Genomic DNA, 26236 nt, shown 5'->3' on the forward strand with positions numbered 1-26236 from the left:
CAGAGGATATTAAAAAATAATTTTAGTAGAAAACAAAGTAAAATTAAAAAATAACTTTCTGAGAAATAAAGCAAAACTGAGAAATAATTTTGTGAGGAAACAAAGTAAAATTGAAAAATAATTTCCTAAGGAATAACGGAAAACTGAGAAATAATTTTGTGAGGAAACAAAGTAAAATTGAAAAATAACTTTCTAAGAAACAAAGCAAAACCGAAAAATAATTTTGTGAGAAAACACAGTAAATATATAAAATAACTTTCTGAGAAATAAAGCAAAACTCAGAAATAATTTTGTGAAGAAATAAAGTAAAATTGAAAAATAATTTCTAAGGAACAAAGCAAAACCGAAAAATAATTTTGTGAGGAAACAAAGTAAAATTGAAAAATAATTTCCTAAGGAATAACGGAAAACTGAGAAATAATTTTGTGAGGAAACAAAGTAAAATTGAAAAATAACTTTCTAAGAAACAAAGCAAAACCGAAAAATAATTTTGTGAGAAAACACAGTAAATATATAAAATAACTTTCTGAGAAATAAAGCAAAACTCAGAAATAATTTTGTGAAGAAATAAAGTAAAATTGAAAAATAATTTCTAAGGAACAAAGCAAAACCGAAAAATAATTTTGTGAGAAAACAAAATAAATATAAAAAATAACTTTCTGAGAAATAAAGCAAAACTCAGAAATAATTTTGTGAGGAAACAAAATAAAATTGAAAAATAATTTCTAAGGAACAAAGCAAAACTGTAAAATAATTTTGTGAGGAAACAAAGCAAAATTGAAAATTAATTTTCTAAGGAACAAAGCATCATCATCATCATCATTCTTGGAAAACTAAGAAAAGCAAAACTAAGAAATAATTTGTAAAGAAACAAAGTAAAATTAAAAAATAAATTCTTGTGAGGAAACTTTTCTTACATGTTCATGTTAAACATTAAAATTCAGAGCAACCTGATTTTTAAAGTTGCTAAAGGAAAATTTTTTTGTTAAAAATATTCTTACACTTAGTGCTGAAAATATCGAAAATTAAGTAACTATAAGTGCTAGGCTAAAGCTATGTAAACTCATCTTCAAAGTTTTTGTTTAATTTTTATGTTTCCCCTTTTGCTTTTGGGTAAATTTAAACATGTAAAGACAAACAGATTACAGTACAATTTTTTTATTTTTAAGACTTTCAAGGGAAAGAAAAGAATGCAAAGTCAGTCCCCAGAAAGCTGTCACAATGTGGCCACTACAGTTTGATAATATTTGAATTTCTGAGTCAAAATTTATATGTGTTTTCACTTGTCTAAAGCAAATGTATGCTTTTTAATATCTAATTTCTTGCAAACTGCAGTTTCCTACCATGGACAAAAAGGCAAAATGGGTGGAAAATATAGGACTAAGAAGAGAAACTTTCTATAGTCTACATTTTATTGATGTAATAAATAAATCCATAGATTCAACATCATCTACAGTTGATTTAAACCCTCTTTTTAAAAATTAAAACATATAAAAGTTTCATCCAGACTTTATAATTTTGGTTTTGATGAAGGTTTTGATATGGGGTTGCGATCAGTATCAGTTTTAAAGTGGGGGTTTACCATCAAAATTGTGTTGGGAGGGTTTAAAATGTAGGTGGGGGTCCTTACCCCAGTGGAAACTATGCCCTTATATTTGATTAAATGCATTAGCATTCTGCATTGATTTGATTTCTAGATTTTAGTATAAAAGTGTGCTCACAACGCTTTACCAAGAACTGCATACTTTGTTAAATGCTTTGGCATTACCAAAGGTTGAGTTTTTAAAATTGCATTTAAATGAAATGTGCCAGGTGTTTTATGTTTTTAGTTTACTTTCCATGAGCACTAACTTAAAACTGAGAAGAAGTATACATTTCAAACGATTTCCCACATTTTTTGTTTAGGATGTCACAGGATTAATGTAATTTGATCTTATGTATCTGTTTGTTGATGTTTCAGACTTTCTTTAGATGTAAACATAGCTGCACAGTAGAAGATTCAATAATGCCAGTGGTAAAACGGCTTGTAGAGCCAATTCATTGCAGCAGAACGCCTATTCCAAAAGGTGTTAAAAATGACTTGGAAGCAGTCTCAGTGAATACCCTGAGTGGAATAATTTTACAATTGAGCAGCTTAGCAAGACATGCCGAAGGAATATTTGCTGAGCTGTTCATTGAAGCAAACAGCATTCATCAAAGAACTGTCAGTGTACAACAGAGAATTGAACAGCTGAGTATCAAGGTGACTAAATTGGATTCTGCAGGGGAAGAAAGTGAGTATTTAGGAAATTACTTCTTTTAAACACTGCCCTACATAGAGAATAGGAATTGTTTTGTGGTGTCAGTTCCATAACCATTCTGTTTTGCAGAATACTTATTTTAGAGGAATTGCTATTCCAACAAATGTGACCCAGTATGCTCGAGGTGGCTACTTAAATAATAATTTGTGGCACCTGAAAATACATCTTGAAAAATAAGATTATTCGAATTATTTACCTGGAAAAACCTGGCACAATTTTTTCAAGAATGCTTTACTTTTAGCTTCTTATTGAATTTCCTTGAATGCTATATTTTTATCAGGTTGAAAAAAAAACTAAGCACGTTGGTTAAAAAGGCACTCTTTACAATCTTTTAATTACAAATAAATCCGGGACTTTCTTGTACATGAAAAATATTGCAACAGGTTGATTTTAAAGATCGTTTGAAACTTAAACACCCAGATGTCTAAATAAACTAAAAAGGTGTAAACAGTCATGCTGAGCCACTGCATCTGTTGTTAGGAAAAATCTAACTCTTAATAACAGATTCCTATCTTGCTCTTCGTTTGTTTGTTCAATTTTTGTTTGTATATGTCAATACCCTTTTGGAATATAAAGTATCATTAATATTTGAACTAATTTTGGCCTATAACAACATTTAAGTGTCAAAAAATCAACATTTTGACGTGTAACTGTCTTGTTTAACATGATATTTTGTTAACCCTGCAAAATTTGTCGAAAACAAATCAGTTTTAATTTTTGCACGAATTTTGGTCATTAAATGAAATTTGTGACAAAAATTTTGATTCAGCCATCTCGTTCAGCATGATTTTATATTCAACATTTTCATGTTGCTATGTCCAAATACAGACAGGACCTTTATGAAAGTGTTCACAAGAACGACTTTCCTCGTGTGTAAGATGACTTTGCAAAACAAAGCCAATTCACAGCTCTTTAGTACCTATGCTCTCGCGAGACAGTTCATTATGTCCGTAAGTTAATACATGATAACATGTAATCCTTACAAAATATGGTAGCCACTTGTAAAAACCAACAAACAAAGAAGGCATTGAAAAATTATAAAATTAAATATTGCATATTTTAAAGTGTTCACAATGAAAAATTTTTTACCTTCAATGCTAAGTACATAATACGACACTTGCTTCCATTAAGTTACACTGGAACTTGTTTCGCCTTTTTATACTGTGTGTACAAAACTAATTCAATAAATTTTTGTATAAAGAATTTTTTTTTTCATATTGCATTTTATGTGTTGTCAATTTGTTAGTTTGTCATTTTATTCACCATGAACAGCCTTTTTAACATGCTAGTTTAAATTTGTTGTAGCGCTGCCAATGTAAAAAATTGGTATCCAACTGGTTAGGTGAAAAATTAATGGGGAAGGGGTGGAAGTGGCTTCACACTGTGAATTTGATATTGTTGCTTGTGTAATTGTGTATATATTATTAAAAAGATATTTTGTTTGTTTACTGACCTATTTTTTTATTTGGTAGTCTCGTTGCAAGAAATCAACATGCAAAAAGCTTTCAAAATGACAATCCACGCAGACCAGCAGGTGATATCAAGACAAACTATGCCACAAGCAATGATGGACAGTTATGCAAGATGCGACCAGACGCCTGACCTAAATAGGTTAACCAAATTCCGACATGATGATAAAGAAGCTTTGAAGTTTTACACAGATCCTTCTTACTTTTTCGAGTTATGGAAGGAGAAAATGAGTGCAGAGTTCGAGAAGAGGAGAAAGAAAAGGGTGCGTAATTTACTTTCACTTTTCGAGCTGTCAGTTATGTCTTCATATAAATGACAGTTGTTTTTAACATTTCTTCTCTTATAGAAACGTGAACACAGGGGTAAGAAACGTGATATAGTGAAGAAAGAAGTGAAAGGGGTGAAGAAAAAAGACGTGGCGAAGAATATTCCAGATTGGGAGATTCAAGGTGGGAAACAAGGCAATGCTGTGGTTTCAGCTACACCGGAACCAGTCGATACCACTCTCTCTCCTGCTCATTCTGATAAGTCGGATACTTCTCAGAGATCGTCCCAACTTCTGTCTCCACGACGTCAATCAACCAAGCGAGCATCAAATGCATCGTCTATCGGTCGTCCAAGTACAGCTCCACCGCCACCACCACCTGAAGGTTCAAGGCATAGTGTTAGTCCTGTTTCTCCTCCCCCTCCACCACCTCTACCTGGTCAAAACAGCAAGCCTATGTCACCACCGCCTCCACCCCCGCCGTCGATACAATCTCCAGTATCTCAATTCCCACCTCCACCCCCATATGAAGTTCCCAGTCCAGCAGATGCTTCACTGCCACCACCCCCTCCACCGCCCCCTCCAACTGTAGGTCCACCACCTCCTCCACCTCCGGGTGTTATGCCGCCACCTCCACCTACGCCTACAGGTGGAGCGGGAGGAGCGGTAACAGGAAATCTCTTGCAGAGCGTTGCTCTTCGTTCTGCTCCTGCTCCTGAACCGGTAGTCGATCCTAGAAATGATTTGCTTTCTGCAATTCGCCATGGAATGAATTTACGCCAAACGCAACAAGTCACTAAGGAGGAGAGAAAGGAAATAGGAATGGGTAATGATGTTGCTTCCATTTTGGCAAGACGTATCGCTGTTGAGTTTAGCGATAGTGATGATAGTGATTTCAGTGATGATGGCGACTGGAGTGATGATTGATAGGTCTTATAGGAAAATTTGATTGTATAATTTTAAATTTGTTTTGTTTCAAGGACAAACCAGTGAACTGGATAATTTTCATATTGTGATATACACTGTTTTGAAAAAAGACGCTTTTGCTTAAAAATATATTCTATAAATAATGTAATTAAATCGCGAAATAACTTTTGCACCGATAAGACAAAAACTTCAATCAGTCAAATTAATTTTTTTTTTTTTTTTTTGATAAATACCACTTTACGCTAAATTCATATCAATTTCATTTTAGTACTGGAATTTTGTGCTTTTTGCTTCGAAAATTTCATTTGTCTCATGTAGTCAATACAAAACTTTTTTTAAGAACCTTAAAAAAACAAGCCTGCATGAGATTTTTTTTTCAAAAGCAATGTCGACATTTTTTGGTATCACAGTTTAATTTTCCTTTATTTTTATATCTTGTTTTTTATAGGTTTTTTGATTTCATTTAGTTATGTCGTAAAATATTCTTGTTTCAAACAAAAAATTTTACCTAGACTTTCTAAATTTTTTTGTTACAAACTTAAATTTACTTAAATTTATTTATCCACTTTCTACTTCGGAATTCTAACTTTACGTGTTTGATTACTCGGTTAGTCTTGTCTGTCAAATTAAAACTGTATTTTGATCCTTTTTTCATCAGAAAATCGCGCATTTCGCGAAAAAGGTAATTCACAATTTTTAGGACAGCTAGGAAATCACTTGATGTTGTAGGAAGTCCAATGTACTCTCAGAACAACCGATCCATCATGTTTCAAAGTCACTATGTTTTTAGATATAGTTCTTGCAAACTAAAATCACCCACCTTGCGTTTGGCAGGGATTAAAAGGGTTAATTACGTTTGTCGTCGTGTGAAACTTACATGACTTCTGGAGCAAGGAAAGTTTCATTTATCTGTTTTCACTTCAGGCTTGCTGTTGTTCGCAAATTGAAGAATTTAAGTCTCAGGGTTGCTCATAAAATGTTGCTTATATAAAAAAAGTTATATTTTTCTTGCACTTTTAATACTTTTAATAGGTTAATAGGTTTATTTCTAGCCTATTAATAAAGTGATCCGAACTTGATAATCACCATGACAATGCATGTAAACACATCCAAAATAACTTTCCCGTCAACGATTTATTTTATATATGCGCAATTATGTATTTTGTTTCTTTTGTGGTAGAACGTGTATCTACGAATAAACCTTGTAGCCATTAGATGACTAACCTTAATTTGTCTTGTAACTAACAAGGAAAATAAATAGCGTAATGGAAAGTATACTAAATGTTTTGTATTTTTTTTGTAAGAATGGCGCTTTAATACTTGTTATTGCGGGATGACACTTCCATTTTGGAGAACATTTAAGGGGTAATCTTAAAACGTCAGTTGCGGGAAACATTGAATAAAACATTGCGCAAACTATCTGCGCATGATTGGTCTTCCTTACCTCAAGAATATTTTTGCCAAAAGTTCAGTGGAAATGTAGATCTATTGAAAACGATCTATGTTTAAATCTTTTGACAGCTCATTTTCTTGAAAACAAGCAAGAATTTTCTCTGAAGTCTTTTATTCCCTGGATATGTGGCCTGATTTGCAGTTTTGTCCTAGAAGCTCAAAACAATTTTGTCGTGGAAAAAAGGTAATTTTCCTTTAATGTATTAAAAGGTAGATTTTAATTTTCCGTCGTCAAGCCACAATGTGATTTCTATGTTTTAAAAAAACTTTTAAAAAACTTGAACTTAAAAAATATCCAAAACTGCAAGATCAAGATTACTTGCAAACATTAGTTCTGCATTTTCTTTATGTGCTTGCAAAAATTAAATAGCTCCTTTGTTTTGACAAAATCGCGGAAATTAAGTGACCTCGTATATGTCTCATTTAATTTTCGAGGTGGAACAAAATCACGTATCACGAAAGTTCGCGTCACTGACAAGACGTCTCCAAGGTAGCCCGCTATATCTTAAACATGCAAAGAATGACATAAGTGTGATAAGATCTTGCTTATAACCCAGCTAGTTGTTGATTTTTGATAGCGCTATCATATCATTGTGTTTCCATGTGTTACCTAGAGATTTCGTTGAGGTCCTGCTGTTGCTAACAATTTCCTATTCGTATATAGAATAAAAAAGCCTAAGACATTCCGTTTTTGAAAAAGCTAGAATCTTGTAGCCTCGTTTCAATACAATATTTATCAGGTCTTGTTGCTAGGTTGCAAAAAAAGCTAATAAATAAATGATGGTGAGAACAAACAGTATGATGGTAGATATTGAGGTGTATTTGAAACAAACTATGAAAATATAACATTCTCTCTTATTCAGTTAGCCACGATGACAGGTGGGTTTTTTCTAATGATCGTTCAAAATATAAACTTAGCGAGTTTCTCTGGTTTATATAAATATTTTATTCAGTAATGAAAAAATAAAGTATTTAAGAATTGAATGAAACTCACAGGAGAAGAAGAAAAAAAAAAAGTCGATTTGGGATGAGCAAATTCCGAATGATGACGTGTGGAACTGCAACATATTTTCTTGTTTAGAGAAGGTAAGCATAAAATAAGATAGAAAGCATAGAATGTCTTATACACGTGTTATCAAAAAATCAACTTCAGCAGGGAATCAGAAATTTCAATTATTTAAAATTCTAGATTTAATCATCCTCTCCCCTCAGGGTCATTTTACTAGAATCTTTTTCCTAAAGAGGCCAACAGCACTGTAAAACCAAAAAAGCTACAGGGAGAAGCCTTAAATTCGACCACGTTGGAGCTACTAGAACCTGAACAACTAAAAACTATTGCAAACACAAATCTGTGTTGGTTATGATTTAATATTTTTTTGCAAAACAAACTTAAGTCATAGATCCCTAAATTCCCTCAAAATTGGGACTGAAAGTTTATGGTAACAGGTCAAGGTAGTATGAGTAAGTCGTTGTCGTCGTAACAGATCCGCCATTTTTAATGGGGCGGAGTTGATGAAACTACATTATGTCACTTATTAATTATCTGCTATGAATAATAGCTACTTAATTAGTGCATTCAGCTCGCATTTTCTGCCGTGGAGATCTTATGATACATACCTCTAATTAGAGCACCAATGCCTCTACATGAAAAATAATTGGTGTCTTGTTAGATTTTATTTGACCGGCAACGAGTCTTTAAGCAAAGTACTCAACATGCAGTTATGTTGCGTTATCTACTTTACGACAATCTGGTTTTCAGGACTTTGATGAACTTTTCCAGCGACGAAGTAAACGTAAGTTTGGAACAAGGTTGTACTTACTCTGTACTTAATAGTATGATGATAGGAAAAATTGGTAAAATTGCTCAGCAGAAATATAAGAGGTTTAAAAGGACGTAAGCAAGTGACGAGTAAACGCGTGTAAAAAGATGGATACGCGGGTGGAAATAACGGGAAAAAAATTATTAGGCGGCTGTGAAATATAGATAGGCGAGAGCGTAGGACAAGCACATGGGTAAAAAAGACGGCTAGCGACAGTAAAAATATGAAGGATTACAACCATAGCTTACAGCTAGGAATTGATATCGACCTATCTACACCAAGTGATTTTAAGATTTCAAACATTTTTCGAACATTTACTTTGAAGATAACTCTTATTTTTGACATTAAAATTATATTTTATGGGCAATCAAAAAGTATTATAAACACATAAGTTTTCTATCAATAGTATTTCCCTTCGTCAGGAACCTGGCTAAATTATACCGGACACGACGCCAATGCCATAGCGACTGTAGGTTATGTAATTAAGAAAATTGTCATGGTAGCAATATCTTACGCATTCTTGGTAACGGAAGGTAAGGGTAGCTACGAGGAATACAAACTGGTATTAACAAGAAAACATATCAATTTCCATAGCAATTGGTTATACACATCTAACAAAGTTAGATTTTTTTTTATACTTAGGTTTTATCGAAATATGGGAAGCAACAAGAAACCTGTGATTTACTATGAAAACTGGATTCTAAAAAAAGAAGGAGTCAAAACTTGGGTGTCATATTGGGCAGTTATCCGTGGTAAATGGCTGCAGTTTTTTGAAAAAATCAGTAACACAGACAAGCTGGAACTACGTAAAACTTTAGAGCTGACAAAAAAAGTGCAATGTTCGTTAGTAAAAAGAAATAAAAAACGTTTCCCATTTTCTTTAAACAACGGGTTGGGAGTTTATTATATAAAATGCGAATCAGAACTTGAGCGCTATCATTGGATATTTTCTATTTTGACTGCATCCTTAGAAAAACCGAAAACAGAATTACCACCAAAAGTGCCAATAAGTATGGCAGAAATAGTTGCATTCGAAAAAGGCAAAACGAAGGAGAACAGCACGCCAAAGAATTCACCTACGAAGGTGCCTACAGCTGCCGCCGACATTCATAATAAGCGCCGACAAAAATATGCAATTCGTAGTGAAAATCGTCAAAAAAGAAAAGCAGCTAAACGCGCGAAACAACTTGGTTTGGATGTTGAAAACGCTACAAATAATAACGAAACTGGACTTTATAAAACAGCCTCCTCCGCAGAGTTACGACGAACACAGAAAATTAAGTTAAACGAAGCTGACGAGTTGAAAAAATATAGAAGCTTGGAAGTACTTAAAGAAAATTCGAAGAAAACAACACTACCACAGTTAGCAAGAGAGGTACGAAAAGACTGTACCATACGTGAACGATCCAATTCGTTTGAAGTAAAAGCTATAGTACATTCCCCTACAAAGATTTCCATGATGGGAGACCAAAATTTTGCTTATGAAGATGAAGAAGAAGACGATATAGCAGTGCATCGTCACATACCCATTGTACTTAACGACGAACAATTGCTTCCTAACATGATTATAAGTGAGGTGTCAGACAGCGAGTCAGATGTGGACAGCGAAAACACAGCCGAGACGAGTATCAACAGTCGAAACTCGTTCTTCTCCAGTAGCAACACATTTATATCAACTGTTGACGATGACGAGTGGGTGCAAAACGGCTCTCGTGGCCGACCTGATTCGTCTTCTAATATCCCAGGTACGAAAGACAGTCTTACAGTAGGTCCTCTGTCGGAGCAACGAAGGCCACTGAGTACAGGAAGCCTTAGTCCAAAGAGACCCTTAACACCAAATCGTAGTCGGCCAACAACACCTAAATCTCCAGCTCATTTCTCAAGATTTATGATTAACGACGCTACTTTCTCTAATGCATGAAAGTAAAGAATAATTCAAGTGACGTCGACAGTAGACTTGTTCACACTGCCTACAACAAAAATAATTTTTGACCCTATCTTTTCGTGTTTTATGGCCCTTTGTCGATATAGTATCGTCGTACAAGAAATACACTATAAATATAAATATTTGGAAAGAAGCCTGAAAATTGTGGTTTATGAAAATTTCTAAGAAAGAGGCATATATAAATAAATATTTAAAAAAAATATATTCTTTATGCATGAAAATTTTTATGTACAAACCTTTACCTATCCATGTAAAATAGTTTATCTTAGCATCTTATTTTTAATTTTATGTTAACTTCTAGTTTCTGGTTTTAAACCAACTTTTAAAGAACAACCCAAATAACAAAAGTAGTCGGTAGGAATATTTACGCCGGACTTTACCAAGGTGACATAAAAAAGATCTGCGTCCGGTGTTTTTTTAAGACACATTCACTGTAAACGTTTGAAAAAAAATGCTAATAGCGTCCGGCGTAAAAGTGATCAATAAAGTGTATGAACGTATTCGTAAAAAATGAAGGTCCTAACGCCATTTTGAGCTGCGTGTGATCTTTTTACCTTTTCTTCTCTACAACGTACAACCATGGACTGCTTTTATATTTACCAAGTGCGGCAAATATTAGAATTTGATAATTTGATAATATCCTACTAGTAAATTAATTATCTTCTTCCTCCGGACCTGTTCCGTAAAATACTAAGCTCCATTCCAACAATTGTCCTGAGCTAACTCTACCATTTGAACTTAGTGCTGGTAAAAATGGTTCCTGGAAACCATTACTAACTTGTACACGTTGGGACCCGGTTTCCTCTTGTACCTGTACCCTGGGGTCTTGGTAGGATAACCCAGTCCTCTTAGTAGCGCTTTTATCTCTATTTTTCTTAATCTCTTCAAAGTTTCTATCGTAACCATAAACTTGATTATTTTGGTCTATATCTTGTCCTTCAGAAACAGCTGATTTACCGAATATATTTTCTGCTGAGTCAAATATTCTTTCTCCTTCTACAGCGCTAATATCGCCATTATTATTTCCATACCCCTCTGTACTCTCTATAGATAACTCTCCATCGTTGCTGCCAGTTACAACAGTCTTTTTCTCGCTGTCATGAAGCATCTCGTTGATTTGTTCATCTAGAAGTTAGAACGTAAATTTTAACACAAAATACAATTTACTGCGAACCTAATCGCTGCAGTAATTGCCACGATTACCTCAGGAGCAAAATTAGGTATTTTATCAAAAGGAAGGTCAATGAGATTCTTTTTTAAACATCCCTAATCTAATTCAGGATATGGGAGTGTGACAATCATAAGAGTGGAGACACATATATTCAACTAGTAGACGATGTCTTATCAGATTAGGTTTTCTATTAACAAATGAAACCTAGAACTGCGTTTATCTTTTTTTTTTTTTAAAGTAAAACCTATTCTAATAAAAAAATAATGGAAAGTCATTTTATCCGGTTTTAGGCTGCTATCAAAATCAATAATGTTGGTCCTAAAATTACGGTTGTTATACAGCAGTTAAAAATATGGATGGAATATAATGATGATAAGGAATTTTTTGTAGATGTAAAAACACACTGTCACCATCCTTTACAAAAGCAAAGTTTCCTTTGCCGTTGATTGAAAGGTGTCGTTGTACAGAGGCGACTTGTTAAAAAGAAAAAGAAAAATATAAACCTGTGTCTAATAAATTTTTATCTTCATCTAAATCATCTGTTTTGATTTGATATGTGTGTATTTTACTTCTCTTCCGAACACCATCTGGATACGGTACATCTAAAGCAGAGTTACCTCCTGTTGTGTCCTTTTGTTTATTTTTCTTCTTCTTGCGTTCTTCTAAATCTTTCATCTTCTTCTCGTCGTCTATCACCTAACAAAAAGTAAAATTATTTTTAAATGCATTATTTGTCTTGTTCTTTAATTGGCAACTCAAGATATTAACCTTTTTTCTAGAGCGCCTTCGTGACGAACCTTAAAACGACTTTGGAACAAGGGGACAGGGTTGTTAATTTAAGAAGAAGAATAAAATAGGAGAGAATACTACTAAGGGAAGCAACTTCGTACCTCTTCCTCTAGATCTTCCACATCGGGTTCTTGTTTACTTGTATCATGTTGTAAATATCCGTTTAAGTTGAATCCTTTACTTGTTAGTGATAGTATGTTATCGGTAACATTTAAAGTCCAAACTCCCTTCGGGTTTTCTCCCCAATTATGAACCGTCATGAAAGTCCAATCGTGAAGACCTTTGTCGCTGTCGTCATAACGACGAGTTGATAACATTTCATTGCGGGTTCCCATTGGAGAAAACAAATCGATACTAACGTCACCACGACGCCGATGTTGAAAAGATATCGTTAAAGTGACGTGTTCTAATTTGGTAATTTCTTTTTCACTTCCTTCACAGGAAATTGTGTCGATGGTTATTGAGAGAGTTCCACCGGCTGGTATTTCCCTAAAAGATGGAAATAGATATGAAGGAGGAGTCTTTTCTTATTTTTAAAGATTTATGTGTAAACGCTTGAAAAAGATAAACTTTTAAGAGTCAATACTAACTGGACAGAGTTACTAGAAGGCCCTGAGCAAATGCGTTGCTTAGGAACTGTCTTCCAATTTTTGGCAGCTTCAACCATCTTCGCTGCATCTAATCGTCCAAATCCAAATTTATGATTAAAATGGAAACCTCCGCCATTATCCATCCATCCTTCATCCACTGGACTAGTGACTTGCGCAGTGTTTACAATTAGATGTTGTACATCACGCCATGTCAAATTGGGGCTAAAGAAGAACAAAATGCCCTTTATAAATACTCCCGCACTTGTTCTAATATTTCTAACTCGTTGTCACTAATGACACGAAAACATATAATTAAGTTTCTTGAATGTTTTCGTAGCGAAACAATTAACTTACTTGGCTTGAAGGGTTAAGGCTATAACACCGGCAGCTAATGGCGCTGACGATGAAGTACCTTTAAACTCGTCTGTACATTTATTATGGAGATCAGTTGTGATCTAAAGAGAGGCAGATAGAAAATATAAATGTCATATGAGGAAAAGGAAATTTTTAGCACTGAAGGGAAAAAGCGTGTGTATATTTTGAGTTTTTGCTTTAAACTCTTTTCAAAGAAAATTACGTTGTACATAAATTAGAGTGAACAGGGGACCGGGATTAAAGGTGGACATTTTGAATTGTGTGTAGAAAATAAATAAATAAATTACGACGCATAAAGATATAAGAAGGCAGTATAGTCACAGTAACTTGAACACGGCATGACTTTCTTTCTCTCAAATCATTTCTTTCGGTCTCCTAAACCATATAAAAACACGCACCCCGAACGTTTCATATCACTTCAGCTTTATACAGGGAAAAGAGAATCAAGTGTCTTTAAAGTTGCAAAATCAACTCAAATTTCTTTTATTTTAATCAGCGCAAAATAGTCTATAGAGATAGGAAAGCATTCTCCTTTAACAAAAAATGCTATCATTGGGTATGTCGGCATGATAAACCACTATAATATCTTTAAAACTTATGTATTATTTCTTTTAACATTATAAATATTTCTTAAGACGAAACATTTTCCTTTTTGTCCTTAAAGTTCAAGGTATATATATTGATAGATTGAGCAGAATCTATTCTATAAATTTAAAGTTACCATTTTGTTTTCTTCTTTCTCTCTGTGTGAGCCACCGTTAAAGGTTACAGCTAGTGTAGACGAACACAACTCCGTGTAATATGCTGACAATCCATGATCACTTATACATCCGATAGATATGGTGTATATAGACGTCGTATAACCGTCACAATTGCAATCGTCGTCTGTTAATCCGCCATTACCAGTTGCCCAAACGTAAATATTACCTCTAGCATTCCGACCCTGTATAAGTAGTGGTGCAAATATTAAATGTCTATCTGTGAGCTAAAACAGTAGCTGCGAGTCAACCTCGTCCCCAGGGCATTTTGTATCTTTTCAGACATCGGGACGAAAATCGGTTCGCCGACCTGATATAAGAGACAACAGGCGCTAGGAACGAGGTTGGCTGCGAGTAACAAGGGGAATATTCTCATGTATTTTTTTAGAAGCTAACTCCTAGTTTCGGTATAGTTATGAAGAGAAATTCTCTTTTTACCTCAAGTGCTCCTCTCATAAGCGCTTCTTGAGCAAGTCGACCCGGTTTACCAAATGTTTTCCCATCATCCTTTGGTCCCCAGCAGTTACTATAGATATCAATGTAATTCGATTGAAAACTTAAAGAACTTCCTTCTAGGATGTCAGTTGCTTGACCATCTAACATGCGAACACCTAAAACAAAAGGGCGGTGAATATTGTGATTATGGCTAAAATATTAGCTGTAATCAGAATAAAAATCACAAATAGTGATTATTTTAAATATTAAAGTTATTTTCAAGCTATTTTGCCTTTATCGTTGAACTTTAAAAACGACTTATGGAATTAAGCCCTAGGCTCGAGTTTGATTAAAGATGAATGTGCAATAGATAAAAAAGAAGCGCTATTTTACTTCAACTAGCCAATTCTATAGCAAAACGGGTAAAAGAAAAGAGGTAATAATCCACCCACCGCCAATATTTGCATCATACGCCACACCAACGCCACAAATGGAATTATTTGCCGCAGCTGCTATTTCTCCGGCGCAACGAGTACCGTGACTAAGATGACAAAAACAGTTCCATGAAAGAAAAGCACTAAATAATAAAATAAATTTTTTAAAAGAAACATACCAGTTGTCTGGATCGGAATCACGTGGTTTCGGATCAGAATCCATGTCGTTAAAATCGTAGCTTGCTTTTTGATCCTAACATAACAATAATCCAATGTTGCATGTAGTAGTCCAAAAATTTAGAACATCTTAAGAACATTTAAGGCTTTGTCAATACCGAGAAGTACTGGAATGCTCCTTTAAACTTTAAAAATTAGAAAGCTTGGGCAGAAGTAAGAACAATTTAAGAACATTTTGAGGCTTAAAATTAAAAATGTTAAGAACATTTTTAAAGGCTTTCTTCCAGATGAATGTTTTTATAAAAGGTTTATGTTCTCATAAAAATTTTTAAAGTAAAGACTGATAGAAGTTTTGTTTAGTTGTAGGACTTTCAACCAGCTCTTATATGTAATCTGAATGAGAGGAATTGTTCCCGGTAGCGTTACTTTCTTATTTTTGATTGTAATTGTGGGATGATATTATCAAATCTTTACAAAAATATTTGTGCTGACTCATCAAAATTTTACGACGATTCTTGATTAAAAAAGATGAAATTTTTAAATAAAAGTTCCCGAAAATATGTATTTACTGGAATTATAATGTTTACTTGATTGCTTAAATTCCATAAAATACCCTTAAAAACTCAATTTTAAAATTTTAGACACGACTTAGAAAACAAAATATACTTACGTAATTATCTCTCAAATCTGGATGATTGTGATCAACACCGTCGTCTAAAACGCTGACCACAACCCCTCTACCAGTTATGCCTTGCTTCCACACAGGTAAGACGTTTAAGTCTACGCCAGGAGGACCGGTTGATTGTCCTCGATTGTTCTAAAAACATCATCAGCAAAAAAATGTTTACGGCAACGAAATATACGATAGCATCTAGAACCTCATTTCCAGGCTTCTTTTCGTGTCTTTACAAGAATGTTCGACTATCTTAGTAAAAATTGTTTTTTTTTTACGCAGTTGTTCTACAAAGCAGAGAGCCTCAAGTTTTTTGACACACTCGGGCTTTCGAAACACAAACGCTACAAAAATATAAATCACAACTTATTGTAACTTGGTGGGAGTTAAAACAAAGTACTTACCAAATACCATTGTTCGAGAAATTTAGGATCAGAAGGCATTCCATCTTTTCTTCTGCGATCTAATAAATGTTGTTGTTCGGCCCATAATACCTTTAAATATCAAAACCCCATGTTGTTATAACTGCAAACAAATAAATTTAACTTTGATGTTAAAAGATATCTGACCTTTTTTTCTTCAACTAACTTTCTTGAATGTCCATGTAAACTACGTTTGGAAATGCGTTTTGCCTTTTTGTGTTTAAAATGAAAAAAGCCCTCTAAATTACCAATCTGAAAAAAGAAGCAAAAAGTAACTAAATAATCAGATCCCAGCTCTTTTAATCAAACAACGACATTGTAACGGAGATGGTATAGTGGTAGTGCATTCGACTTGTAATCATAAGGCTTAAAATTCGAGTCCTCACTCCGGCGCACTTCAAAAGTAGTGTTGTTAGCCCCTTTGGTGCCATCTACTGAGTGCTAACCGGCTTGTGTGCCAGGCAAGCAAGTTAGAACAATGCTATACATATCTCTAGCGGTAATGTAACATAATTACCGTCGGAGGGGATCAAGAGCCAGCCATTAGGATTAAAACCGCAAGGACATTAAAACTTTCCGTTACTTCCATACTGACTTGAAACGCAAAGTGAAGCATTAAATAATTTAGATTTTATTTATGTTTAAAACTGGCTACTTATTCTAAAGTTTTCTCAATTTCTATAAATTTGAGCTTTTATAATTACTAGTAAACAACAAATCTATCTGAGTTTACTGTAAAATTGAACAAAAAATTGGCGGGAAAAATAGCGTTTGCTTGACGAAACAGAAGCGTGTAAGCGGCTCTTGTGTCACGTAACCGCAATTTATTCTATGGTTGCACACACAATAAGTAATTGAAAACATTCTAACGCAATTAATGCTATGGAAACAATGTAATATCGATCCAAAAAAAAAACATTTTGGAATGTAACCAGAGTCAGTATATCAAGGAACTTATTTAAAGTTAATGTTGGATGAACATATTCGACAATTTTTTCTCAGGCCTACTAACTGCCAAGGCCATTTGCTTTCAATTACTAAGAACCTGAGCTCATACATTCAATCAAGAAAACCCTTCAGCCGCATTTTATCTTTTAGGAAAAAATCGAGATTTTCTGACAGTAAAAAGGTGATTCGCATACTTATTACCTGACCAAGATTCTCAAAGCCATGTTTTTCTGCAATCCTATCAGCTTGAGCAACTTCCGCAGGATCTAGTTGAACAGCCCAAGAATTTGTGAATAAAATTTTGCCTTCTTTACTTTGTAAAGAGTCTTCTAATTTGGCTAAATATTCTTTATCTCTTTTTGACAATTGTCGTGCATTAAAGTTTATCTTTTTGGAATATCTGTTATCTCTATCTTCGTGCGATACTCGTATAGTTCCATCTTTTACCGTTTTCGCGTTTTTACGATGAGCCGGTGACGTAAATACACCTTGTATCGATGTAACGACAAGTACTATATATATCAGTTTTACTTTTGATTGTCGCATTCTTATTTTTTATCATTCGATTGTTATTTAATCTATACTCTATATTCTCAATGCTATATAGTATTTTCGCAAATAATACATTCTTTTTTCTCAAAACACTACACAAATTTCAACTTTTGACTATATTAGTCATTTACCCGTATTGTGTGTATTCTTTTATAACTATAATTTTAATATATTTCAGTATAATTAAAATTTTCTGTAGCAGCGCAATGTGAGATCATGCGAGAGAAGTTCACTGAAGCGTTAATTAAAAACCATTGCAAACAGTAACTTTTTGAAAAAAAAATTAATTACCAACTTCTCGCCCACACTCTTAGTTAGTTAAACTATTTGTTACAATAACCATTCCGCAATAAAATTGGTAAAAAGGTTTGTAATATAAGTTAAAAAATTATAAAGCCGGCAAACGAAGTTTAATCGGCTTAAAATTGACATTGAAAAAAAATGTTGTGATAGTTGAAAAGAGATTTTTTTTGATTTTATGCTATTTGACTTTTTGTGCACCCTCTATTTCGGATTTACACATATGCAAAAACATTCGAATTTTGGAAACAAAATCTGCGTGTAAAACATACAGAGGAAAACCACAAATATGTATATAAACTTCCGCATCGCATTTGTTTATAAAAAGAACACGGGACTTCTTAAAAGTCGTAGATGATAGTTTGTTATGACACGTCCGTGTCCACTCTCTATTGAGAGTGTTTCACTCCGGTCAGATCTCCGATCATGACGGGCGTGTCTAACTACTAGTGTAGTCATATAGAAGCACAGCTACCTTCTTTGTGAAATCGTCCTAACAACTTCGTTCCAAGGATCTTTTTCTCTTTTTAATCAGAATAAGGTTGGAATTGTCCCACAATTTCAAATAGTCTTGTGGTATAAATAAAATACCATCCTCGTCCCCAGGTTTTTTTTGTTGATGGTGTTTCACCCTTGTTCCCAGGGATTTTTGTTTTTTTGTATTCCATATCAAACTCGTCCTTAGGCCACTTTGCTTTAACGGTGTTGCGCTTTCATTAAAAGATTGTTCCTAGAGGATGGTCGTCTTTTGGTGAAATCACGTTTCTTTTTCTTTAAGAAAACGGACTATACGGCTATATAAAGCCATCCTGGGCGAGAGTTGGTGTTCGATGGCCATCCTGGATGTGTGTACCCCATTTGTCCAACCTCGTCCCCAGGGTCTTGTGACCCCTGAGCCGTTATTACGGAGTGGCCAACAATGCGCTATCAACTTATCAATAATGCAAAAGGCCCTGGGAGCGAGGTTGCGATTTGTCATATTTCGGAATTCTGCATTTCACTATGTATACAATGTTTACACACGTGATTAAAGCAAAATTTTGTTATATTGCAGGCTTTTACCATTTACAGGAAAATTACAATTTTTTTGTTAATTCCTTATTTAAAATAAGGTTATAAATCGTTTTCATAAAGGACAACCTTTGCAATATAAATTTACCTTAAAAGCAATTGAATATAACAGAAATATGTAGTGCTGTTTTTCACTGTTCGGGGAAGTAGGCAAAACATTCATTTTGACCTACATTGAAAGTGCAAGCTTTATTTTTCTGCTGACTGATTGAGTTGACAGGAAAAACTTAGTTTTTGTGGCTGCAGGAAAAAAGATTGACATCCTAGATTTGTTTTGTCAGAATAATAATGTTAGCCATACATTTGGAAGCAATTTAAAAAATTACATTTCAATCAGATGAGTTATAGCTATAGCTCTTGTGAGGTTGATTTTTGTCTTTTTTATTGGTGTATGTAATATGGAATGTTGTATTCTTGTTAATACTTTTAAAAACTGACAATGGTAAATTGTACACCTTTCAGCTTATTGGATAAGTTGGAATGTTTAGCTAAGTTTAGTTGGGATTTGCTTTTATCGATGTGAAAAGAAACGTCATATGAAAAACCGATAGGAACAATATCCAAACTTTGGTTAAAAAAATTGCCAAATTATGGTTAAAAACTTTTCTGTTGTGGCTAGCATCTTTTCATCGATATGTTCCAAATGTAAATTTAATATAAACTATATATTTACAGCTGATGGACATATTCTTAGTCTTGATTACCCTCTGATGTTGACAAATCATCCTCTAAGTAACAAGTAAAAAGATAATACATGACAGTGGTAAATGTACATCTTTCAGCCTAATGGATAGGTTAGTAGTAATATTAGTAGATCAGTTTACATTGAGGAGACCATCAAATAGCAAAAACTAATTCGATATGATGGCCACCTGAATAACATCGTTTTACAAATTATATGCATAGTGTACTACCAATTTATAGTAAAAAACACAAAAATAAAATAAAATAATGGCAAAATAAATACATAAATAACTAACAAATAGTCAAAGCAAAGTGACTAATCCAATACATAGAGGGTTAAAAAGTGTGTTTTACATCAGCATTTAAGTGTATTGAAGTCAACAGAGGCAAGGTCATGATGTTGTATATTCTGGAAGGTATTCCAGGAATTATAGCAAATTGAGTTCAGTCCAAAAGAGGTAGTTCTTACCAGAGGTTTATTGAGGCGCACACCCCCCCCCCCCCTTGTTACTTGAGCTGACCTTTGATATTTCAGATTTAAAATTTTTTGAATGCTTAGAAGAGAAGTACCATTTAAAGTTTGATATATGAGTAATATGCTAAAAAGATCAATAAGGTCTTTAAAATTTAGTACATTAGATGCATAAAAAAGAGTAGGGACAGAGTAAAAAAGGAGAAAAGGAAATGATACGAATATCAGATTTTTGAAGACACACACAGACAATCCTAATAGATTTTGTAGACATACCCCATACTGGAGAACCATATGTCATGCAAGAGTAAAATAAGGCATAATAATGTCATTCGGAACATAATGTTGAAGTTTACTTAGACCACCATTTGCTTTCCTGAGTTTGTTGCACAAACGTGTGTGCAAGTTTCAATCAAGAAATTCATCAATAAAAACACCCAGATAGCAAAGTTTGAATGTTTAGCTATAGGTTTAGTTGGGATTTGTTTTTACGCATGTGAAAAAAAAAATAATATGAAAAACTGATATTCACAGTATCCAGACTTTAGGTAAGGAAAGTTGTCATATTATGATATGTTCCTAATGTAAAATAATATAAATATATAGCTTATTATTATATTAGATTAACCTCTAGTAAATTAACAGAAATGCCTAACAACTTATAAAAAAAAATTTATGTGATTTACCTGACTTCAAAAAGCATGGGATGAGGAAATATGTTTATCTTTATTTTAAGAATGGGCTCACTGTCAACTAGTTTCGCTTGTTTCCTTCAAATTTTTTACAATATCAGTTGCCATCCAGCTTGTCTTAATAACACTAGGTGGGTGAACCATATCAGCACAATAATATTTTTTTTCAGGCAATTAAAGTGTGATGTGAGCTTTGTATTGCGATTACTAAAGAGTATTTTTTTAAACTTTTATACTTTAAATGAAGAAACCTTTTAAGTCCCAAAATCCCATAATCATAGAAAATAACTTTCGTGAATGACCCTTTGAAAATTAGAAACTTTGGAGATTAGAAACTTTGGGGATGGCTCACTGTGTGGGCCGTTGGATGTTGCCGGGGAGTTGTCTATAGAGCGCAAACCCTAATTGGGTCTGCGTAGCTTAAAGTGAGCGTTAAATACTCTAGTATTCTCCATCTAAGGCATGGCCCCTCCTGGAAATCATAGACAGGGTATATCCCTCGATATCTGTGAGGCTAGCCATGTAAAATATGCACATCTATCCATCTATCTGCTTATGCAATTAAGCCTTTTCAAAAAAATTTAGGTGAAGGTGTACCTTTTGAGTATGGTTTTTTGAATCGCCATTTTTTCAGCGATAGTTAACCAAAGTTTATTTATTCATACATCATCAAAAAGCATTTTTAAATACCTATCAAATAATATAAAAATAATTTGAAACTTTTTAACTTGTAAAAATTACAGAGACATTTTTGAAACACTCTGCCTTCAAAAAAGTAACTTCATTTACAAAACTATTTCGTTTCCAACTCTCAGTCGATGTCCTTTAGAATCGTGATAGATGTAAAAACGATTTTTTTAATTATTTTCCACAAAATCCCCGTTTTTGATTTATTTTTATTTTTCCAAAAAAGCCATTTTTTAACTCAAACTTTTGTCTTTACTAGAGAATTGTTGATTTTTTGAAGATAAAAAAAATCGCTTTTAGATAAACAGGATAGCCTTGGCACTCTCCTTTGTAGAGCTTCTCTAGTTTTGTAAAGTAGATTTGAAATGTAATAGATGGTATACGAAAAAACAACACTACGAAGAAGATTTTTTAAAATATCACACCTTTCAAGCATACTCATGATGATGGTGATACTTTCACACTTCCGAGGCGATGAATATTCAGAAGGTTGTCCTTTTAAATTTTATTATTCGCAAACACGTGACTGAGTGTACCATAGAAATCAAAGCAAAATTTTTTTTAAAAACACATGAACAGCGATTTACGATAACTTGACATTTTTAGAAATGAAAGATTTGAGGTGGTTTTTTTCCAGATGGTGATTTCTTTTCGGAAAGAGATTTTTTTTTATTTTGAAAATTATACTCACAAGAGTGTTAAAAACATTCACTTGTAACTCCTATTCAATTTGAGGGTGTGAAAGACCAATTAGAAGGAAAAAGTTAGTTATTTGGATGAAGTCAATGTCCCCCCTTTAGAAAATAAATAAATGGTTTCACCATTGGAAAGATTGTCATTTCTTTAGTATAAATGGCTAATAAAAAAATTGTTTTTTTTTATACAATAATGGTATACCGTCACCTTAAAATACACATTGTTTTGTACGAGTTCTGTGATTCTTAGAATATTAGTGAGATAAAAATTAGTAGCTAGCTATACAATTGTTTCTAAATAAAAAATATTAAAAATATTAAATTTCATAGAGCTGTATATGTCTGCTAAAAAACAAATAAAAAACTTGGCTATTTCCTTTCTCAAATTACATATCCTCCAAGTGAATGGGTAAAACACCAATTTTTTCAGCTTTAGTAACTGGAAATACCTTTTCTAGCCAAGGAAAACAAGGAAAGAAATAGTGAATTGTATATAAAATTCAGAAGGATTCAATTTTTATATACTAAAAATATGTGAGTACATAATACAGTAAAAATGTTTTTATTTTTATTTTTAAAGAGAACTTCTTTGCAGGTGCTATCTTTTTTCTAAGAATATTTTTTTTTTACAAAACTTGTCTATCTCTTGTTTTAATTTTGCCAATGACGCTGTGACTCAATCAGTAATGTAAGTCCACATCATGCAGAATTGGACAAAACTTTAGGCATGGCTTCTAATTGTGATTTGAGATTTACTCGTCTGAATAAGAATGAAAGGTTATAAAAATCAAATTTCAGTGGATCAATCAGTTAAATGATTCTTAAACAATTGTTTAGAAAATTAACACTATTCTAAATAAAAGTTGTAATAAAAGCAAAATTTAAAATTGTCATTTAAAAATTCAGAGAACGTTGGATTTTATGAAGATTAACTAAAGATTAAATAAACTTCTTGTCAGGTATTTTTAATGATTGTTTAGTATTTTCTTGTATGTTTTAATCTGTTTCTCTTTAGATAAAAACCATAATGGTATTATATTCTGAAAAATGATACAAGTTTTGTTAAGGGCATTATCACTAAGCTTAATGTCCAGGAAATACAGTTTAAAAGTTTTCTCAGGCTTCGACCACAAAAAGATCCCTGTTTTTTTCATATAAGAACATTACACACAATCACACAAACACACTTGCATATAAGAGATGTGTGTTTGATGTCAATAATTTTTGTTTCAGTTGATAGACGTATTCTTGGTCTTGATTACCCTCTGATGTTGACAAATCATCCTCTAACTAACAAGTAAAAAGAGATTACTGTTAAAAAATCAATACAATATCTTACTTACTATGTTTAATAGCTCTTGTTTTTGCCTAATCAGGAACTTTTACTCTCATTTTAGCATTAAATGAATAAATATTTGTTCTTTTCAAACTTAATCAAAACTCAAGTATCCTCGAAAGTGGTTACCCGACAAATAAATATGGCTGCTGGAAAGAAAGCTGCTGCTATTAAAGCTATTGATGATTATGTATCCAATAATCAAAATGTCGGCATTGGAAGTGGCTCAACAATTGTGTATGCAATTGAACGGTTATCTAAGAGAATTCAAAATGAAAACTTACAGATTAAATGCGTCCCCACATCCTTTCAAGCTCGCCAACTAATACTGGAGAACGGGTTGTACTTAAGTGATTTGGAACAAACACCAGAGGTATGTACGTCAAAATAATGTTTCCAATTTTTTCGTAAATAATTTTTAACACCAATTTGTTTTAAAAATTGTATTTGGTCTGGAAAATCCTGTAAAATGGCTTTAACTGATAGTAATCTATGTAATCCTAGTAATTTTATTGTCAGCTTATTAACACCATATAAATTGTTTTAACCCTGTTGTTGAGCCAAATTATTAGTTTTTTTTTTCAAATATTATCCTTTAAAAGAACTTCAAAACCAACTCCACCATACACTTCTTCAGACTAATAGTAGTTGAAAATTGTAACAGGGATTGACTATTATAATTACTTTGATAATTGTTTTGTCCAAACTGGGATGTAGCTTCTGTTTGTCAGATATATAATCAAGTAGTAGTTTTATACATCTTTTCAAATATTAACTGCAATAATGTTTGCATCCTACTTATCTGCAATGAAAATAATTTTTTTGGCATAAACATCTATTGCCTATACAAACTAGCCAAAATCTGTTTTTCTTACCGATGCATCCAATAATTTTTGACTGACCTCGTGAGTACAACATATACTAACAGTTCTACATTGTAGTGTATTAATCCACATCTTCTGTCTTATAATGATGTGTATATGTTAAGACTAGCCACGCTGAACTAAAAACTGTCAGTCCTTGTGTTTTGATATTTGAATAACAAGTCGATAACTAGACCTTAGACTTCTCTCTTGATAATAAACATGTCTCAGAGTTGCGTTTAATTTGTTCCAGCTTGATGTGGCAATCGATGGTGCTGATGAAGTTGACCAATATCTAAACTGTATCAAAGGTGGAGGAGGGTGTTTAACTCAGGAAAAAATTGTTGCTTCATGTGCAAAGAAGTTTATTGTCATAGCTGATAGCAGCAAAGACTCCACAAATCTGGGTGACAAATGGAAGAAAGGAGTGCCTATAGAAGTTATTCCAATGGCCTTTAAACCAGTTTCTTTAAAGCTGGAAAAACTTGGACTAAAACCTGTATTGCGAATGGCAAAGTCGAAAGCTGGTCCCTTAGTTACAGATAATGGAAATTTTATTATTGATTTTGAGTTTGAGACTGTGAAAGATTGGAAAAGTTTAAACAATCAAGTTGTTAGTATTCCAGGCGTTGTCGAGACTGGTTTGTTTATCAATATGGTGGATTGTGTTATTTTTGGAAACGAGGATGGAACAGTTACTTTGAAGGGAATTTAAACACTAGAAATTTAACCTTGCACTAAAAAATCTTCATATTTATTTATGTTATTTTATTACACGTCTGTATAAAACACGAGACGAAGTTACAATCCTGTAGTTAAGTAGTTATTGAAAAACTGAAGAAGTAAACTACAGAATTAACAACATTTTTAATTTTTAGTACATAATAGTTAGATTCATTAGATTTTTTAAAAGAGGTTCCTTTCAAGCTAATTCTATTCATTCTTTTGGTGTTTGTAAAAGACACTTTAGGCGATATTTCAGTTTCATTGAATGTTGACCTTGGTTCAGTCCGTTTATTTAAGCAGCTTTTTCACACACAGTAACCTAAAATGAGAAAAATTTTAAGCAACTGTGTGTCCGAGGTATAAAAAGTGTATACTTGAATTATTTTTTTTTGTTTTCAACGCGATTATTTGTGGAAGATATTTTGAAATCGAAAATTTTATAAAAATATTTTTACTTTTTTATATAGTAAAAAACTTCTCTTGTAAATTTTTCTTTATTTATACTTTGTTCAGAAGTCATAGGTATTGTAAATTTAGATTTTCATTATTGGTGGAAAAAAAATTTTGGTCGGAGAAAATTTTATCACTTATGTCCCCATTTTAAATTTTTATATTTATAAATAAACTAATGATTACAATTTTTGATATTTTGAGGAAAAAAAGGGAAGCTATGAGAATGATCGAATTTTTTATTGTGATAGTTGATGAATCATCCGAAATAAATAACTCGTCTCCAAAGAATCTGATTTCCCAAATTTATATTCTTTCGTTGGTTAAAATTGCAGTCATTTCGGAAAAACTTTTGTTCAGCAAAATATTATCTGATCAATTTAGACCACTGTAGTTTTTATTTTCTCCTTAAAATATTCCATGAATTTTCTTAGAATTAGGTCGTATTTTTACCGTCTAACATGTAATGCTAGATTTAGCGTCCCTCTCACAAGAGAAATAACTCAATAAACGCCTGTCTAAATTATATTTCAATCCGAGCTAGAGGTGAACTTATTTGATATATGAAAGTTTGCTTCTTTAAATCATCCGCACTCAGATTTTATAAAAATGTTTATTTTGGCTATAAACTAACCTTTTCTAACTTATACGAGGATAACATTGGTGATAACAGTGCAGTGTTTAATAGTAAATTTATTGATTGAGTGACCCTCTAATAAATAAAAACTTTAAATGAAAAATTAATTTGTTCCTTGTG

General features: G+C 33.0%; 6 protein-coding genes across 8 annotated transcripts in view; 3 read left to right on the forward strand and 3 right to left on the reverse strand.

Annotated features, from left to right (window-relative positions):
• The window catches only part of LOC130644791 (HIV Tat-specific factor 1 homolog), a 100697-nt gene that overhangs the window by 19547 nt on the left and 54914 nt on the right, over positions 1 to 26236 (reverse strand). The gene's annotated exons all lie outside the window — the stretch shown is intronic.
• LOC130644787 (U4/U6 small nuclear ribonucleoprotein Prp4-like) overlaps positions 1 to 26236 on the reverse strand; it is a 96127-nt gene that overhangs the window by 10333 nt on the left and 59558 nt on the right. The gene's annotated exons all lie outside the window — the stretch shown is intronic.
• Positions 1945 to 6244, forward strand: LOC130644789 (actin-binding protein WASF3-like). Its single transcript, XM_057450523.1, has 3 exons — positions 1945 to 2273; positions 3773 to 4032; positions 4117 to 6244. Exons 1-3 carry the CDS (start codon positions 1952 to 1954, stop codon positions 4960 to 4962), a joined length of 1428 nt encoding a protein of 475 aa, XP_057306506.1. The 5' UTR covers positions 1945 to 1951; the 3' UTR covers positions 4963 to 6244.
• Positions 7358 to 10400, forward strand: LOC130644790 (uncharacterized). The gene is made up of 2 exons (XM_057450524.1): positions 7358 to 7500; positions 8877 to 10400. Exon 2 carries the CDS (start codon positions 8890 to 8892, stop codon positions 10153 to 10155), a length of 1266 nt encoding a protein of 421 aa, XP_057306507.1. The 5' UTR covers positions 7358 to 7500; positions 8877 to 8889; the 3' UTR covers positions 10156 to 10400.
• Positions 10735 to 17672, reverse strand: LOC130644785 (PC3-like endoprotease variant B). The gene is made up of 13 exons (XM_057450517.1): positions 17153 to 17672; positions 16151 to 16255; positions 15986 to 16075; positions 15579 to 15725; positions 14911 to 14984; positions 14750 to 14838; positions 14301 to 14473; positions 13826 to 14047; positions 13084 to 13184; positions 12730 to 12951; positions 12241 to 12628; positions 11854 to 12046; positions 10735 to 11304 (listed from the first exon to the last, which is right to left on the reverse strand). Exons 1-13 carry the CDS (start codon positions 17495 to 17497, stop codon positions 10832 to 10834), a joined length of 2622 nt encoding a protein of 873 aa, XP_057306500.1. The 5' UTR covers positions 17498 to 17672; the 3' UTR covers positions 10735 to 10831.
• Positions 23493 to 25607, forward strand: LOC130644796 (ribose-5-phosphate isomerase-like). The gene is made up of 2 exons (XM_057450533.1): positions 23493 to 23813; positions 24557 to 25607. Exons 1-2 carry the CDS (start codon positions 23508 to 23510, stop codon positions 25016 to 25018), a joined length of 768 nt encoding a protein of 255 aa, XP_057306516.1. The 5' UTR covers positions 23493 to 23507; the 3' UTR covers positions 25019 to 25607.

The sequence above is a fragment of the Hydractinia symbiolongicarpus genome, chromosome 5 (assembly GCF_029227915.1).
Source record: "Hydractinia symbiolongicarpus strain clone_291-10 chromosome 5, HSymV2.1, whole genome shotgun sequence".
Classification (NCBI taxonomy): Eukaryota; Metazoa; Cnidaria; class Hydrozoa; order Anthoathecata; family Hydractiniidae; genus Hydractinia; species Hydractinia symbiolongicarpus.